The following is a 16,682-nucleotide window of genomic DNA, read 5'->3' as shown; positions in this document are numbered from 1 at the left end:
CTATGAGGGCTACTTCATTTCTTCAAAGGGATTCTTGCCCACAGTAGTAAATATAATGGTCTTCTGAATTAAATTTGCCCATTTGGGTCCATTTTAGTTCACTGATTTCTAAAATGTCAATGTTCACTCTTGCCATCTCCTGTTTGACCACATCCAATTTAGCCTGGTTCATGGACCTAACATTCCAGGTTCCCATGTAATATTGTTCTTTACAGCACTGGATTTTAATTTCACCACCAGACATATCCACAACTGGGCATCGTTTCTGCTTTGGCTTAGCCTCTTCATTCTTTCTGGAGCTGTTTCTCCACTCTTCACCAATAGCATATTGGACCCTACTGACCTGGGGAGCTCATCTTTTGTGTCGAATTTTTTTGCCTTTTCATACTCTTTGTGGGGTTCTCAAGGCAATAATGCTGAAGTGGTTTGCCATTCCCTACTCCAGTAGACCACATTTTGTCAGAACTCTCCACTGTGACCTGTCCATCTTGGGTGGCACTGCGCAGCATGGCTCATAGTTTGAGTCACACAGGGCTGTGATCCATGTTATCATTTTGGTTAGTTTTCTGTAGTTGTCTTATTGTTGGTACCTGCCCCCTGTTGGGTGAGGCTGGTCTAGAGGTTTGTGCTGGCTTCTTGGTGGGAGGTGTCAGTGCCTGCCTGTTGGAGGTTAGAGCTGGCTGTTGGGCCTTTGGTTAGCAGGGCCATGTCTAGAGGTGGCTGTGGGCTCAGGAAATCATTAGACAACCTGTCTGATGATGGATGGGCCTCTGTCCATCCCTAGTTTGCTTTTTGGCCCAAGGCATCCCAGTAGTGCAGTCCAAAAGCCATTAGGTGCGGCAAGGTCTTAATGCCAAATTGTCACCACCATGAGAGCTCATATAGATGAATGCCTAATGATATATCTGCCACCAGTGTCTATATCCCCATTGTGACACCTGCTCCTCACCTCCCCAGGAGACCCTCCAAGACCAGCAGATATGTCTAACCCAGCTCCCTATCAAATTTTTGCTTTTGTTTTTCGTCAGGGTGCATGAGATTTTGTGTGCACCATTTAAGAGTGAAGCCTCTATTTCCCCCACTCCTGTGGCCTCTTTTAATGAAGCCCACTGGCTTTTGAAGCCAAATGCTCTGGGGTCTCCTTTTCCAGGTGCCAGGACTGTAGGCTAGGGAGCCTAACGTGGGGTTCAGTACTCTCACCACTGTGGGAGAATCTCTGTAATACAACTATCCTCTAGTTGGTGGTTTGCACACCCTGAGGGTATGGGATTTGATGATATCACAAGTCTGCCTCTCCTACCAGTCTTGTGGTTCTTTCTTAATTTGTTTAGTTGTAGATGATCTTTTCTGGTAGGTTTCAGTGTTTTTCAATGATTGTTGTTCTGCAGATTGTTATTTTGATGTGTTCATTAGAGGAGGTAAGCTTAGGGTTCTACTCTGCCATCTTGGCCATTTCCAACCATGCAATTTTTATTCTTTATTCTCATAATGTGATATATCACATTAATCTATTTTCATATTTTGAGTCATCCTTGCAACTCAGGGATAAATCCCACTTGGTTATGGCGTAAGATCCTCTATATTCATTAGAGTTATTGGCTTACAGTTTTTGTTTCTTGTAAAGTCTTCATCTAGCTTGTTATTAAAGTAATGCTGACTTCATAAAATGAATTTGAAAGGGTTCCTTCTCTCCTTTCCAACCTTGAGCAGAGTTTGAGATGATTGGCACTATTTTTTCTTCACATGTTTGGTAGAATTTACCAGGGAAGCTGTTTGATTCTGAGTTTTCTTTGGGAGATTTTCTATTACTGAGTAAATCTCCATAGTGGTTATGGGTCTGTTGGTTTCTGTTTCTTCATGATTTGGTTTTGCTAGGTCCCGTATTGCTGCTGCTGTTCAGTTGCTGAGTCGTGTCCGACTCTTTGCAACCCCATCGACTGCAGCACACTAGCTCCTCTGTCCTCCAGTATCTCCTGGAGTTTTTTTCAAATTCATGTTCATTGAGTTGGGAATGCTGTCTAACCATCTCATCCTCTGCCTCCCCTTCTTCTTTTGCCTTCAGTCTTTCCCAGCATCAGAGTTTTTCCCAATAAGTAGGTTCTCTGCATCAGGTGGCCAAAGTATTGGAGCTTCAGCTTAAGCATCAGTGCTTCCAATGAATATTCAGGGTTGGTTTCCTTTAGGATTGACTGGTTTAAGCTCCTTGCAGTCCAAGGCACTCTCAAGAGTCTTATCCAGCACTACATTCAAAAGCATCACTTCTTTGGTGCTCAGCCTTCTTTTGGTCCAGCTCTTATATCTGTACATAACTACTGGAAAAACCACAGCTTTGACTAAATGAACATTTGTGGGCAAAGTGATGTCTCTGCTTTTTAATATGCTGTCTAGGCTTGTCATAGCTTTCATCTTTTAATTTCATGGCTTCTATCATCATCTACAATGATTTTGGAACCCAAGAAAATAAAATCTGTCATTGTTTCCATTTTTCCTTTCTATTTACCATGAAGTGATTAATGGGACTGGATACCATGATCTTAGTTTTTTGAATGTTGAGTTTCAAGCCAGCTTTTTCACTCTCCTCTTTCACCTTCATCAAGAGGCTCTTGAGTTCTTCACTTCCTGCCATTAGAGCAGTATTATCTGCATATCTGAGGTTTGTTGATATTTCTCCTGGCAGTCTTGATTCCAGCTTGTGATTGATTCATCCAGACTGGCATTTCACATGATGTACTCTGCATATGTTAAATAAACAGGGCAACAATATACAGCCTTGTCATACCCCTTTCCCAATTTTGAACCAGTCAGTGGTTCCATGTCCAGTTCTAACCGTTGCTCCCTGACCCACATACAGGTTTCTCAGGAGACAGGTAAGGTCCTGTATACTATGAATTTATTCATTTCTTCTAATTTATCCAGTTTGTTAGTGGATAATTGTTCATAGTAGTCTCTTGTCCTTTTTATTTCTGTTATATCTCTTCTTTCATTTCTGATTTTATTTTTTACTTTAGTCCAGCATAAGAGTTTGTAAATTGATTTGTCTTTTCAAAAAGCTAACTGGTTTCATATTTAAAATTTTTTTAAATTTTATTTCTGCTCTTTACTTCCTAATTTTGAGCTCAATTTGTTCTCTGATTCTTTGAGGTATAACATTAGGTTGTTTATTTGAAATCTTTCTTTTAATGTATGCACTTACTGTTATGAATTTCATAATATGTAAATTTTGATATGTTGACATTTCATTTTCATTTGCCCCAAGGTATTGTCTAATTTCTTTTTTAATTTTCCCTTTGACTCACTGGTTGCTCAAATGTGTGCTATTGCATTCCCACTTTTTTTTTTTTGGTGAAGTTTACTGTTTCCCATATGTTGTTATTTCCTAGTTTTATTCCATTACAGTAGAAAAAGATACTTAGTTTAATTATCAGTCTCTTAAATTTGTTGAAACTTGTTTTGTGATCTGACATGTGATCGGTTTTTATTTTAATTTCATCATCTCTCATATGAAAAACAGGCAGACATTAAGTCACTTGCCTGAGATTACACAATTAATTAGAGGTCACACAATTACCAGGAAGTAATACCTAACTCAGTGCTCTTCCCACTGACCACATTGGCTTTTTTTTTTTCAGTTGTGTTGATTAGACTCAATCAATCACTGAAACCTTCATTTTCTAAAGCAAACTTCATCCTACAAATTTAGAAATATAAGCAGACTGTGAAATACATTTTAAGAATCTAACTGCTATCAGTTGGTTCAGAGAAATGAGTTCTCATTCAGTGGAAATGTTGGTGGGCTGGAGGGACTTGAAATTTTGCTAGTTTATTGGATTTAATAGTATAGTTAGTCGTGTTTTAAATGTTCTTACTCTACAAGAAACTAACAGGAGAACAAATCAAAGATCCTAATGCAACACAGAGTGGTGATCCATCTTGCTGTCCATTCAATCCATGAGGTACACTATTCCAAGTGAATAAACTAATTCTAATAAACAGACTGAGACTCTGAGACTATCAAATATAAAGGTATTTAAAGTTAGGAAACATCTACCAAAGAGTGCTACATAATTGTCAATAGTCACAAGTATATATATAGTAAATACACACAAGTAAATATATAGTCACAAGTATATTTGCTAAATAGTTCTTTTCATAAAGTAATATCATTGTGTGGTCACCAGCATAAAAACTATTAAAATATTTAAGTCAGAGCAGTGCATAAGCAACAATGTATTTATTTAAAGATTAGGGTTTAGAACCACATGAATAATAACGGCCAGTATTGGGCTCATGCTCACTTGTTTCATTTAAAATGTTATCTTGAGAATGTGTGATAATGGGTCCATAATGGCTAAAGCCTAACAATTAAAGCTTTCCTCAAGAATTTAAAATACATTATATGAGAAAAAAAAACGGAGGTCTGTTAAATATGGAATGTACTAGACTGTTTGTCAAGGTTATAAAGACTTCTTTGGAGAGCAATTTCTAAGACTTTTAAGTTCTAAAGATGACACACTGAGAAATATAAACAAATGAGGTTTAGCTGCTTACTGCTTGAAATCCAGTGCTTGAGAAACCAGTGTTGGTTGGAAAGGAAAGGTTGCTTTATGTAGGAGGTTGGCAGCTTGTGAAGAAAGTGGACTTGTGTCCAAAAACCAGTTCCAAAGATTCTGCTTGACCATGACAGTCTTCAGTTCAGTCGCTCAGTCGTGTCTGACTCTTTGAGACCCCATGAATCGCAGCACGCCAGGCCTCCCTGTCCATCACCAACTCCCGGAGTTCACTCAGACTCACATCCATCGAGTCAGTGATGCCATCCAGCCATCTCATCCTCTGTCATCCCCTTCTCCTCCTGCCCCCAATCCCTCTCAGCATCAGAGTCCTTTCCAATGGACTCTTCGCATGAGGTGGCCAAAGTACTGGAGTTTCAGCTTTAGCATCATTCCTTCCAAAGAAATCCCAGGGCTGATCTCCTTCAGAATGGACTGGTTGGATGTCCTTGCAGTCCAAGTTGATGACAGTCTTAGAAGAAAGGGAAAGTTAATTTTTGTTAACCATTTGGGGGAAGGCATCAGTCTTTATCACCTCCCACCGTGTGCAGATTTTCTTCTTAACCAACTGGTGGTGATATAACAGAGCAGTGTTCAAAGAATCTTGTGCTCAGCATGAAGTTATCAACCTCCACCTGGTTGCGGGGGGTGGGGTGGGGTGGGAAGCTTAGTTCCTACAGGAGAACTTGAAGATATTATTATGTATAGACCCTGATGCTGAGAAAGATTGAAGGCAGGAGGAGAAGGGGATGACAGAGGATGAGATGGTTGGATGGCATCACTGACTCAATGGACTTCGGGAGTTGGTGATGGACGGGGAGGCCTCGTGTACTGCAGTCCATGGAGTCTCAAAGAGTCGGACACGACTGAGTGAGTGAACTGAACTGAACTGTACAATACAGTAGTATCTTGTTGTTTTTCCATGTTCTTAGAAATGTTCTTAGAAACCGTAGAAATCTTAGAAATGTTCTTAGAAATGGAGAAGGCAATGGCACCCCACTCCAGTACTCTTGCCTGGAAAATCCCATGGATGGAGGAGCCTGGTAGGCTGCAGTCCATGAGATCGCTGAGAGTTGGACACGACTGAGCGACTTCACTTTCACTTTTCACTTTCATGCATTGGAGAAGGAAATGGCAACCCACTCCAGTATTCTTGCCTGGAGAATCCCAGGGACGGCGGAGCCTGGTGGGCTGCCGTCTGTGGGGTCGCACAGAGTCAGACACGACTGAAGCGACTTAGCAGTAGCAGCAGAAATGCAGTAGCTTGCATCTTCATTTGCTAATCGCAAATTCCCAGTCTTCCCACCCCCACCCCCTTGGCAACCACAAGTCTGTTTTCTATGTCTGTGAGTCAGTATCCGTTTCACAAATAAGTTCATTTGTATCATATTTTAGATTCAACATATAAGTGATATTTATGGATAATCTTCAGGTCCATCCCTGCATTACTGTTTCTTGATTTTTACTCCTTTGTTTCTGCATTCTCTTGCTTCCCTGATTAGCAACAGTGTGAACCTGCCCTTTGGAACCCAGGGAAAGTCAATGAAAGGAATGAAGGCTGTTTCCTACAAAAAATAAACTGGGGACATGAAAAGTATTCATATCTGGGAGGGTACCATAGGGTCCTGTCAGGTTTCACTCGCAGGGGAGCAATATATTGTAAACCACTATTGTTAATTGAGCAGTTAGTACCATGGGGCCTATACTATGTTACCTTTACATCTCCACGGAGTTGAGCAATTACGTACCATGGTGCCTATACTATGTTACCTTTACATCTCCACGGAGTTGAAGCCTATTACCACTTCTGTTTTATAGATAAGGAAATACCTGTCTGTTTAATGCAATGGATCTAAACAGCAGAACATTTACAGAATATATGCAGAAGTCAAACTCTGGGATTAAAAAAGGTTCCCTTCCAAGTTTTATTAGAAATATATTACTAAGTGATAGGAACCATAAATCTGTGAAATGTGCTGTGATGACATCCAGTTTACTGATCCAGGCAAGTTTCATCATGTTAAATAACAATTTTGAAAACTCAGCAAGTTCTCAAAATTATTTTTAACTCTTAACTCCCTCAAACTAATTTGAGAATTTTTGGAAATTGTTTTCCTTGTAACATAGAAATGGTTAAAGTATGTATTAAATCAGTCCTAAAGGAGAAGGAACAAAAGTTTAGAAAAGCAGCAGTGAAGTTGAGTAAGGTCCAGTCATGTGATAGAAAATGGAAGTTAGAATCACAGGGTAGGAAGAAAACTTGACTGGTCAGGCCATTCATTCCCATCTCTATGTGGGTCCATACACCTCAAGTTCCTAGGAAACCTTGTTGGGAGAACCAAAACCACAGAGTGGAATTAGTTATTTCGACCACAGAGGCATACAATCAACACAATCATTTAGCTGAAGAATTTCTCCAAGCATGGAACATGGATTACCTGCAGAGTATTCTTAGTCACCTAGGTTGTCAAATGTAAATTCCTGGAGAGACTGAGAACTAGAATATCAGCCTCTGTTGATGGGACTAAGGAATCTGCATTATAAGCAACATTTCTTGGCACTCTGATGTAAGCTTAAGTGTAAACATGGAATTAGGCAAAAAAGAAAGTCCATTATACCTTTTTAATAAGAATAGCCTCGATATTCAACTAGAACCTGTTTAAAAGAGAAAAGAAGTAAGCAATGCTTAAGAATAGTCTGTTTGGGCATTCCCGTGCAAGTCCCACAATTGGCAATGGGTGTTCAGGGGGCCACAACAGTTTGAACATAGCTTTCTCAGGCTTACAGCTTTGGCAGCCATAACCATTGTGGTCTTATTTTGCCAGTCTTGGGCACATTTTGTGTTTCTGGGAAGGAGAACTTTCTTCTGGAGCTGTTTACTGAGAAACCCACTACAGAACATATAAGTCATCATGTTTCCCTCTGTTCCCAAAACCACATTTCCTAATTTACATTAAAGAATTCTTGTTATCAAATAACTAAGAGTAAGACCAGATGTCTGCATTTCCATATTCACTGCAGCATTATTCACAGTAGTCAAGACATGGAAGTGGACCTCTGTTGGCTTTTATTTTGGTTATAAAAGTTTTTGCTTTCAAAGAAAGTCGATTTTGAGGTCTTAGAATAGCATTGTATTCATTCAGAAATAGTGTTTTATTTTTCCATCCTGATAGCAAAAATAGACAGTCTTTAAGAATATGATGCTGTCTTGTAATCTTTTAAGTAGGCTTATGTGTATATTCTTTTTAGCTAATGACCAGTGGAAGCAAGATAGAAAGAAATGATCTATGTTGTAAGACTTTGGAAAACATCTCAAGATAGGCAAAAATTTGAGGATCTTGAATATTTTTATCTCAATGACTAAGAAAGTATGTGGTACTATATTTTAATTTTATTGACGTATAGTTGACTTATAGTGTGTTAATTACTGCTGTACAGCAAAATGGTTGTTATACACACACACACACACACACACACACACACACACAGTAGGACCGTGTGTTTATCCATTCTATATATAATAGTGTGCATCTGCTAATCACAAACTCCCAATCCATCCCTCCCCCTTGGCAACCATGAGTCTGTTCTCTATGTCTGTGAGTCTGTTTTTGTTTCATAGATAAGTTCATCTGTGTCATAGTTTAGATTCCACATATGAGTAATATCATGATATTTGTCTTTCTGACTTACCTCACTTAGTATGATAATATCTAGGTCCATCCTTGTTGCTACAAATGGCATTATTTCTTTTTTTTTTTTTATGGCCAAATGGCATTCCATTGTGTGTATATATATGCATATATATAGCATATCTTCTTTATCCATTCATCTGTTGATGAACATTTAGTTTGCTTTCATGTCTTGGCTGTTGTGGTTATTGTGCTTCTAGGGACATAGGGGTGCATGTATCTTTTTGAATTAGAGTTTGGTCTGGATATATGTCCAGGAGTGGGATTATTGGATTATATGGCAACGCTATAGTTTTTTGAGAAACCTCTATAATGTTTTCCATAGTGGCTGCACCAATGTACACTCCTACCAGTAGTGCAGGAGGGTTCCCTTTCCTCCAAAGCCTCCCCAGCATTTATTTGTACATTTTAAAATTATGGTTATTTTGACTGATGTGAGGTGGTATCTCAATGACTTCCATTTCTCTAATAATTAGTAATTCTGAACATGTGCCTTTTGCACATCTGCATGTCTTTGGAGAATTGTCTATTTAGGTCTTCTGCCCATTTTTTGATTGGGTTTTTGTTGTTGAGTTGTAGAAGCTATTTGTATATTTTGGAAATCAACCCCTTGTCATTGCGTTCTTTGCAAATGTTTTCTCCCAGTCTGCAGGTTGTTTTTATTTTTTATTTATGGTTTCCTTTGCTATATGCTACTATAGTCAATTCTAGGAATCACATTTTTCTAACATCTCTGAATTCAGTATATATCTTTTAAAAATTAGTTTTGATATATAATTCACATATCATAAGTCACCCCTTAAAAGTATAAAACTCAGTTGCTTTTTGTATATTCAGAGTTGTGCAACTGTGGTCACTACTGTTAGCCCACACAAGTTCGTGTGCATGATGCACAGTGAGCCAGACAAACCAAACCATCAGAATCTGGAGCAGAGACAGTTCTGCTGCACGACCATGCAAGGAGGACAGGGTGGCTCATGATAAAAGAAAATAAAACTCCTGAGTTCTCTGGTGGCTTCTGGGGACAAGATTTTATAGGCATAATTTCAGGTGAGTGCTGCGGGGTGTGATTTGTTGGTAGTGAGGTAATAAGGTGGTGTTCCAGGAATCTTGGCTCAGCTGTAAGTTACCATCCTCCATCTGGGTGGGGGATAGAGGATAGATACCTTAGTCCCCAACTGAGTAGTGGGGGCCTTAGTTCCTGAGAAGAACTCAAAGATATGTTGTTGTGTCTATTCCTTGAGGAGGAACCAGGACCCTGCCATGTTACTGCACTACTGATTCTTGACTGCTCCTTTGTTTCTGCAGCCCCTCCCTTTTCTGATTAGCAACAGTCTGAATCCACCCTTTGGAACTCAGGGCAGGCTGAACAAAGCCTCTTTCCTACAAACTATAAACTGGGGACATGAAAAGAAAGATCTATACCCCGGAGAGCCCACAGGGTCCTGGCTTAGTTTCACAATTCTCTTTGGTACACACTAAGAATGAAAATAGGGCTTCCCTGATAGCTCAGTTGAGAAAGAACCCTCCTGCAATGCAGGAGACCCCAGTTTGATTTCTGGGTTGGGAAGATCCACTGGAGAAGGGACAGGCTACCCACTCCAGTATTCTTGGGCTTCCCTTGTGTTTCAGCTGGTAAAGAATCCACCTGCAATGCAGGAAACCTGGGTGTGATCCCTGGGTTGGGAAGATCCCCAGGAGAAGGGAAAGGCTACCCACTCCAGTATTCTGGCCTGGAGTATTCCATGGACAGTCCATGGAGTCACAAAGAGCTGGACACGACTGAGTCACTTTCACTTTTCAGGAGTGAAAATGCTGGGTCACAGGGTAACTATTTTACATTTTGAGGAGCTGTAAACTGTTAGCTCCAAAATGGCTGCTGTGTGAGTGCTTAAGTCGCTCAGTCATGTTCAGCTCTTTGCAAAACCATGGACGATAGCCTGCCAGACTCCTTTGTTCATGGGATTCTCTAGGCCAGAACACTGGAGTGGGTGGCCATTCCCTTCCCTAGGAGATCTTTCCAACCCAGGGATGGAACCCTAGTCTCCCGCATTGCAGGCAGATTCTTTACCATCTGAGCCACCAGGTACCATTTTTATAATTCTACCAACAGTGCATGAAAATTCCAATTTTTCAACACACTCTGAACACTTGTTACTGTCTTTCTGATTTTAGCTATTGTTACCAAATCCAAGCTTGGTCTCTTTGCCGCATGACAGGCAAATAATCAGGAGGTGAGGTATTGAGACAAGGAATAGAACAGAACAGTGACTTTATTTGAAAAGCCGGGCATCTGAGAAGATGGCAGACAAGTGTTTCTAGTCTTATCAGGGTCTGGATGCTAGTATCTTTTGTAGAACAGAGAGAGGGACAAGGTGAGGAAGTAAAAAATGCCATAAGCCTTGCAGAATATCTCCTGGATTAGCCAGCAGTGGGGAGGGGCCGGGATAACTTTTTTTTCCTGCAACCTTTCACAAGTGGGCAGGGTCAGAATGTCTCCCTGTGAGCTGAACAAAGGCACCTTAGTTAAACTTTGAGGCAGAGGGGCAGGTTTCCCATTTCAGGCAGAGAGGCAGGCCATTATGTATGCTTACAGCTTACAGACAGCATCCTTTCAGTGATTATAGTAACAAAACCAATGGAGAGCAAAGGCTAAAGTAAAACAAATCCAACAAGGAGTCAGATTCTGTTCTTCCCTTGCTACTCTCACAGTGGGTATGAAGTGGTATTTTTCTGGTTTTTCACTTGGATTTCTCTGATACCTAATATTCCTGGTTATCTATACATGCTTATTGGTCATTTGTGTATCTTTTTTGGAAAAATACCTATTCAAATCTTTTGACCATTTTTAAACTGGGCCATCTGTCCTTTTCTTGATGAGTTATGAGATCTCCAGGTGTTCTGGATACTATTTCCTTATTAGATATGATTTCCAAATATTTTCTCCCATTGTATGGGTTGTCTTTTTACTTTTGACAAAGTGTAAAGGACAGTGTCCTTTGAAACACAAAATATTTTAGTTTTGAAGTCCAATTTATTTTCTTTTGATGCTTGTGTTTTTGATGTTTAAGAACTCAATGACTAAGGTCACAAAGGTTTATTCTTCTACAGTTTTTGCTCTGTCCATTTTGAGTTAATTTTTGTATACTGTGTGAGGAAGGGGTCCAACTTCATTCTTTTGCATGTGAATATCTAGTTATCCCAGCTTCATCTGTTAAATACTCTTCTTTCCCCACTGAATTGTTCTCATAAATCTAGATTTAAATAGGTATTGTGCAGAATATAAAACAATGATCAGCTCAACTGTTTGGGATCAACCTGAAAGTTTGAAAAATGCAGAAGTCAAGTCTACTTTTATATCTACTTCCTACTGAATGGTCTGATAAAGACAATGACTCACAAAGATACAGAGATCCATTTAATAGTTTTTGAAGATTTTTTCCTGTAAAATGGCTTGTATTTCCACAGATACAATAGTGAAGAAATAAACTTTTGAATTTGACATGAAATATAAAAGAACAGTTTTACAAATATATCCATAAAATTTAACTGCTCATAACACTATACATGGTAAATATGACCACCCTCTTAGCTTCTAGACTATTTAATACAGAGAAACAATCTGTCATCTCAGCTAAAAAGAAACAACTTCCCTTTCATCGAGTTTTTGTTTGTTTAGAAATAGTTAAGTAGAACTGGAAAAATATTTGCTTTTCCCTATCTTCCTCTAGGGATTCTGCATAAGGGTGAAAACTTGAGAGGATATTAGTTTTACTAAAAAGAAATACTGAACCTTCTGTTTTACTGCTTCAATAATGCTTACATTCTTTTAAAAAGGTTCTGGAGTTGTCTTACTGGTCTTTGACTGGGTCATAAAGAAATGATAACAGAGCCATGCTCTCCTAGCACTCAAGGAGGAACTTCATACCCTCTGCCCATGAAGGCTAAACTGTGGGGATGTAAGAGCTACAGCCAAAAGAACAGAGCTGGATCCGGCTTAAAATCAAGATTCTGTCGTTTGTCTATCAGAAATTCCACTGTTAAAAAGCAGGATTGCATGAAGCTGACAAGTGTTTTTTAGCCAGCATTAACAACATTGTGATCATATATCCTTTCAATCCAAAGAACAGAATGGATTTAAAAAGGAACATTGATCAAAATCATAGAACCGCAGGTAACAACTCTATAACCTATGTTACACTTAAATTAAGGAGAAAACATGCTCCTTTTTAAACTCTCAAAAAGTGCCCAAATAACAATACTGAGCTCCCAAACAGCAGGGGTTGAAAAAAAATTTTTTTTAATGTAAGCAAAAATAAAGCACTGAAGCTTTATGAAGAAAAGAGTTCTCCTCAACTTTGATAATATAGTAGATGTAATAACTTAAAAATAATTTCCCTACTGATCCTGGAAATAAATTCTACTACAATCACATGTATGCCAGTTCTTGGCATATTTCTGCATCCAGATTCATTAGTCTCCTTAATGGAGCCCATCATTTTTCCAATGGCTTTCTCCTTTCTTTAAACCCTAACCCTGAAATTCTATAACCAGTTATGTCACGTGGCTTCCCTGAGGCACAAAGGTACCAAACTCTATAATTAACTATCAAGGAATGATAAATATGCTATTTATATTAAAAGACTTTAATTCTTTTGGGCTACAGTTAGGAAAAAAAAACCCCAGAAAGCATAATACTTACTCTGCCATGTGAACTGTAGCCCTTCTTGCAAAAAGTGAAACCAAATAAGGAAAATGTAGAGTTGCAGCATGCGTGACCTGGCAGCACCGATTAGTGATAATAAAAAAAAAATTCCAGGCTAGAAAAATATTCAGAGTTGTATCCCATTAACTCTGAACTTTGTTTTTTCTTTTTCTTCTTCTTTTTTGGTAATAAACTGGCATAAACAACTGGGGGGGGGCGTGGTGGGTGGAAAACTATGGGAATACATCACTGGGGTTTTTCTGGAAATGTAGTCACAAAAGGCATTTTGGTCAGGCTGAGATCAGGATAATTGGTCTGCAATTTCCTATGTGTACACCTGGGAAGTGGGATTTGTCCTTGAATGTGATGTCAAGCAAGACATAACAACAGGCATGACCTCTGAGAAGTTACCTTTTCTGAACTATATGACTCTATTCTGAGCTAGAGTTCTTTATTCTCACAAATGAAATTGCTCTCAAATATGGGGGGGTAGGGGGAGTCTCATTAATCAATGTTAGCAGATCGTACTGGAAGTGGCCAGGATGAGCCTGGCTTCATTCTACAGAGGTGTGACCTGGCTGTGGTTCCCCAGGCAGGGGAAAGGGAACCTCACTTGGAAGTCAGAAGAAAAGATGTGGGTGGCACTAGCAGAGGGTGGGTCACTGTTACCCCTTCCAAGAGCTTGGAATCTTTTACCCAAGTTTACTAAAAGTCAAAGCTTTCAAGTTGGAACATAACTATTTTGGGGCATCAGCATAGGCTGATGCAGAAGTACTACACTTTAACTACTATAGTCCTTGAAATATAAAATTATATCAGATGGTGACTTTTTGGAAAAAAAAAAAAGTTTTTGATAGTCTTGCATCTAGAAAGGCTAGATATTACCTATTTATCTTACAAGATGCTTTTTAAGGTATCAAGACTCCTCAAATCACTTTCTTCATATGGCAAGAAAAGGGACTGTGTGCTTCCTGCATCATTTTGTGGAGCCTAAAGCGGCACAGATTACATTAGTAAAAGCTAACCATGGGAGACTCTGGGTATGTCAAAAGGCATTCGATATTCTGGGCAATTTCATTTTTTTGTTTCATTCTCTATCTGCAGGTTGAGCAAGCTATACAGAATACAGTAAGCTATCAATAAGAGGACTGTTGTTGGATTTTCACAGCACTTAAAAATTACCAAAACAAAACTACCTCATCATAAACAATAATCTCCACTAAGAAGTAAAGCTATTTGAAAACTTAGAGGCTGAACTTTTTATATATTAAATCAACTTAAGCAGCAGCAATCAAGATGAATAGATCTTATCATGTTAAGGAAAAGGGCTTTCAAAATGGGTTAGAACAAGTGAAAATAGGCAAAATATTTGCTAGCAGGCAAACCATGGAAAAATCCAATTAGAACAGGAATACAGTATATTAGAATCATATAAATTATATATCTTTACAAAGGTTAAAAAAATGCGGCACGAATCTGCAATGGTCAATTTAAGAGGATGTTAATTTAAACACAGTTGCTCCATGTGGCAGGAAGCTTTCATCCCAGCCAGCTCTGGCAGGGGCATATCCTGAAGGATCTTTGCATCTTGGGAATGGTGATACACTGGTACCGAGCACAGAGAACGAACATCCAAGAATTATTATTCAAAAATGAAATGAAACTAACAGAGAGGGCTGGTGGAGCTCATATGAAATTCTGATTTAATTATCCCTCAATAAACACTCATTTGCTCTCTCGAAATCAGGAATTTCAAATGCTCTCTGCAGATGTACCACTTGGTGTTGTGTATCTAATGATTACATTTAAATTTAGTTTGATTTGCAAACATTTTCAAAACTTACAGGGCTCTGTAAGCTGCAGTGGAAGGCGACAGATGGCAGAAGGGGAGCAGACAAAACTGACTGCATCGTTGTAATATGTTGCTTTTAAGTTCACAGAATTTTGGCTTTCTTAAGAAAAACTTAGGAAACCCCAACAAGTGGTTTTAAAGAGTAAAACCTTATTTCTAATCACTCTTCAATTATTCGGTAAGCAAATGAACTTGATATTACATAACCTGGGCCATGTTTCCTGCTGCAATAATCACCCTCATTTAATGAATGTTTAATAAGAGTTGTTACATTTTAATCAACCAAATAGTTCTACCCATGCAAGATGAGTGTCAGGGACACAGACCATGGCAGATCAAAAATAACAAAAGGCAGACCAAAAAGTTATAGAAAATTCTTTGTTTGAAATGCCAAGGGGTTTGATGAATGTGTGTATAAAGTAATTAAATTCCACTGAAGTTAAAAAAAATAATAATAATGACAACATATTCCCTCCCCTCAAAAGAAAAATTTAAAAAGCCCCAGATTTCAAAACAACCACCTGTACTTAAGGTCTCCTGTCCCCAACATCATCTTACAGAGCCACTCTTTTGGCATCTAGTCAGATTCTAATCTGTTAAGTATTTCCAGACATGGCATGACTAAAACCTATACCACACAGCACCGAAGGCTGCAATTAAGAGCCAACAACTTTTTTGAATACATTTCTTCTGGAGTTTTAAAATAGGATTTCAACTCCTGTCCCAGTTTACCAAAGAAACCCCAAGGTTGAAATGAAAGCATGGCATTTTAAATCCAATTGTTACAAAGGTATTACGGTTTAATCAAGCACACTTCAATGATGATGCCGCTGTTTTGAGCATGCAACACACCACTTTTATGGTCAACGCCTGGCATGTTTCATCACTGTGCCCCTCTTTCTTCCTAGCTTCACGACCCCCCCTCCCCCGAATAAACGGCATTATAAAAAGGTAAAATCTAGAGTTAGTGGCAAAATCTTCACAGTAACTTGTTAATAAAGTCGTTGATGGCTCCTGAGGGCATCAATCAACTGGACCTTGGAAAATCAATTTGATGCAGTTCTGTTCCCCAAGCAGCTGTGTGGCACAGAAAGGGCAGGCGGCATGAAAGGCGTGAGTTCCGTGAGGCAGCGGGATCTGAGACCAATATTTCGCAGACTTCTCTGAGCACACGTGTCCACAAGGGGTGAAAGCATGAGTGGGCGGTCCCGCGTCTACGTAAAAGCCCGCCTCGCAGCCGAGCCAGAGCGGCACGTAGGGGCCCACAGTCCTGCACATGGGACACTCCCTCTCGTTGGCCTCCGTGTCGCTGCGATGGCCCCAGTTGTGGTAGCCGTGCACGTGGCCGCAGCTGAGGTACGCCCAGGGCTGCTTCTCCTCCACCACCTCTTTTCTGTTGATGCTGGGGAAGGCTAAGGTGTTGAGCCCCACGGGACACTGTGGCCGCGCCGCATTGATCTCCTGCCGCAGGGCTTCGATGTGCTTCTGGGTTGGGGTGTGAAAGAGGCCATCTGCCGTCCTCCAGAGCAGGGTGGCCCCGCACAGGTCGATAAGGGAGCCATCCTGCAGGACGTTGGTCTCAGTTTCCACCTACAAGTTTGACAGACATGTCTTTTTAAAGCAAAAATTGGCAAATCTCACTGTGTTCTTTCCTCTTAAAGATCAGCTATGAAATAAAAACGGGGCAGTTTATCTCACAGCCTCCTTGAAAACTAGGAGGGTAACTAGCCCCTCTGAACCTCCCTTTCCTCATCTGAACATTGGATATAAATCATATATGTGATACATAATAAAGGCACGAGCTTGAATACACTTACTTTTACATGTTCAATTAATGGAGTGGTTTACTTTTCTTTTAAAAAAATTATTTTAATTGGAGGGTAATTACT

At 39.6% G+C, this 16,682-nt stretch overlaps 1 protein-coding gene and 1 long non-coding RNA gene across 12 annotated transcripts in view; one reads left to right on the top strand and one right to left on the bottom strand.

Annotated features, from left to right (window-relative positions):
- LOC129621571 (uncharacterized) overlaps positions 1-16,682 on the top strand; it is a 34,983-nt gene that overhangs the window by 18,083 nt on the left and 218 nt on the right. The window lies entirely within an intron of this gene.
- PELI2 (pellino E3 ubiquitin protein ligase family member 2) overlaps positions 11,642-16,682 on the bottom strand; it is a 194,595-nt gene continuing 189,554 nt past the window's right edge. For all 11 annotated transcript variants that reach the window (XM_055538140.1, XM_055538141.1, XM_055538137.1 and 8 more), the window contains one exon: positions 11,642-16,383. In XM_055538140.1, the coding sequence (XP_055394115.1) occupies positions 15,817-16,383 (567 nt within the window). In that variant the 3' untranslated portion in view covers positions 11,642-15,816. The remainder of the gene's footprint in view (positions 16,384-16,682) is intronic.

Source organism: Bubalus kerabau, chromosome 10, assembly GCF_029407905.1.
Source record: "Bubalus kerabau isolate K-KA32 ecotype Philippines breed swamp buffalo chromosome 10, PCC_UOA_SB_1v2, whole genome shotgun sequence".
Classification (NCBI taxonomy): Eukaryota; Metazoa; Chordata; class Mammalia; order Artiodactyla; family Bovidae; genus Bubalus; species Bubalus kerabau.
Note: the sequence above shows the minus strand (reverse complement) of the source record. Positions and strands in the feature narration are given on the sequence as shown.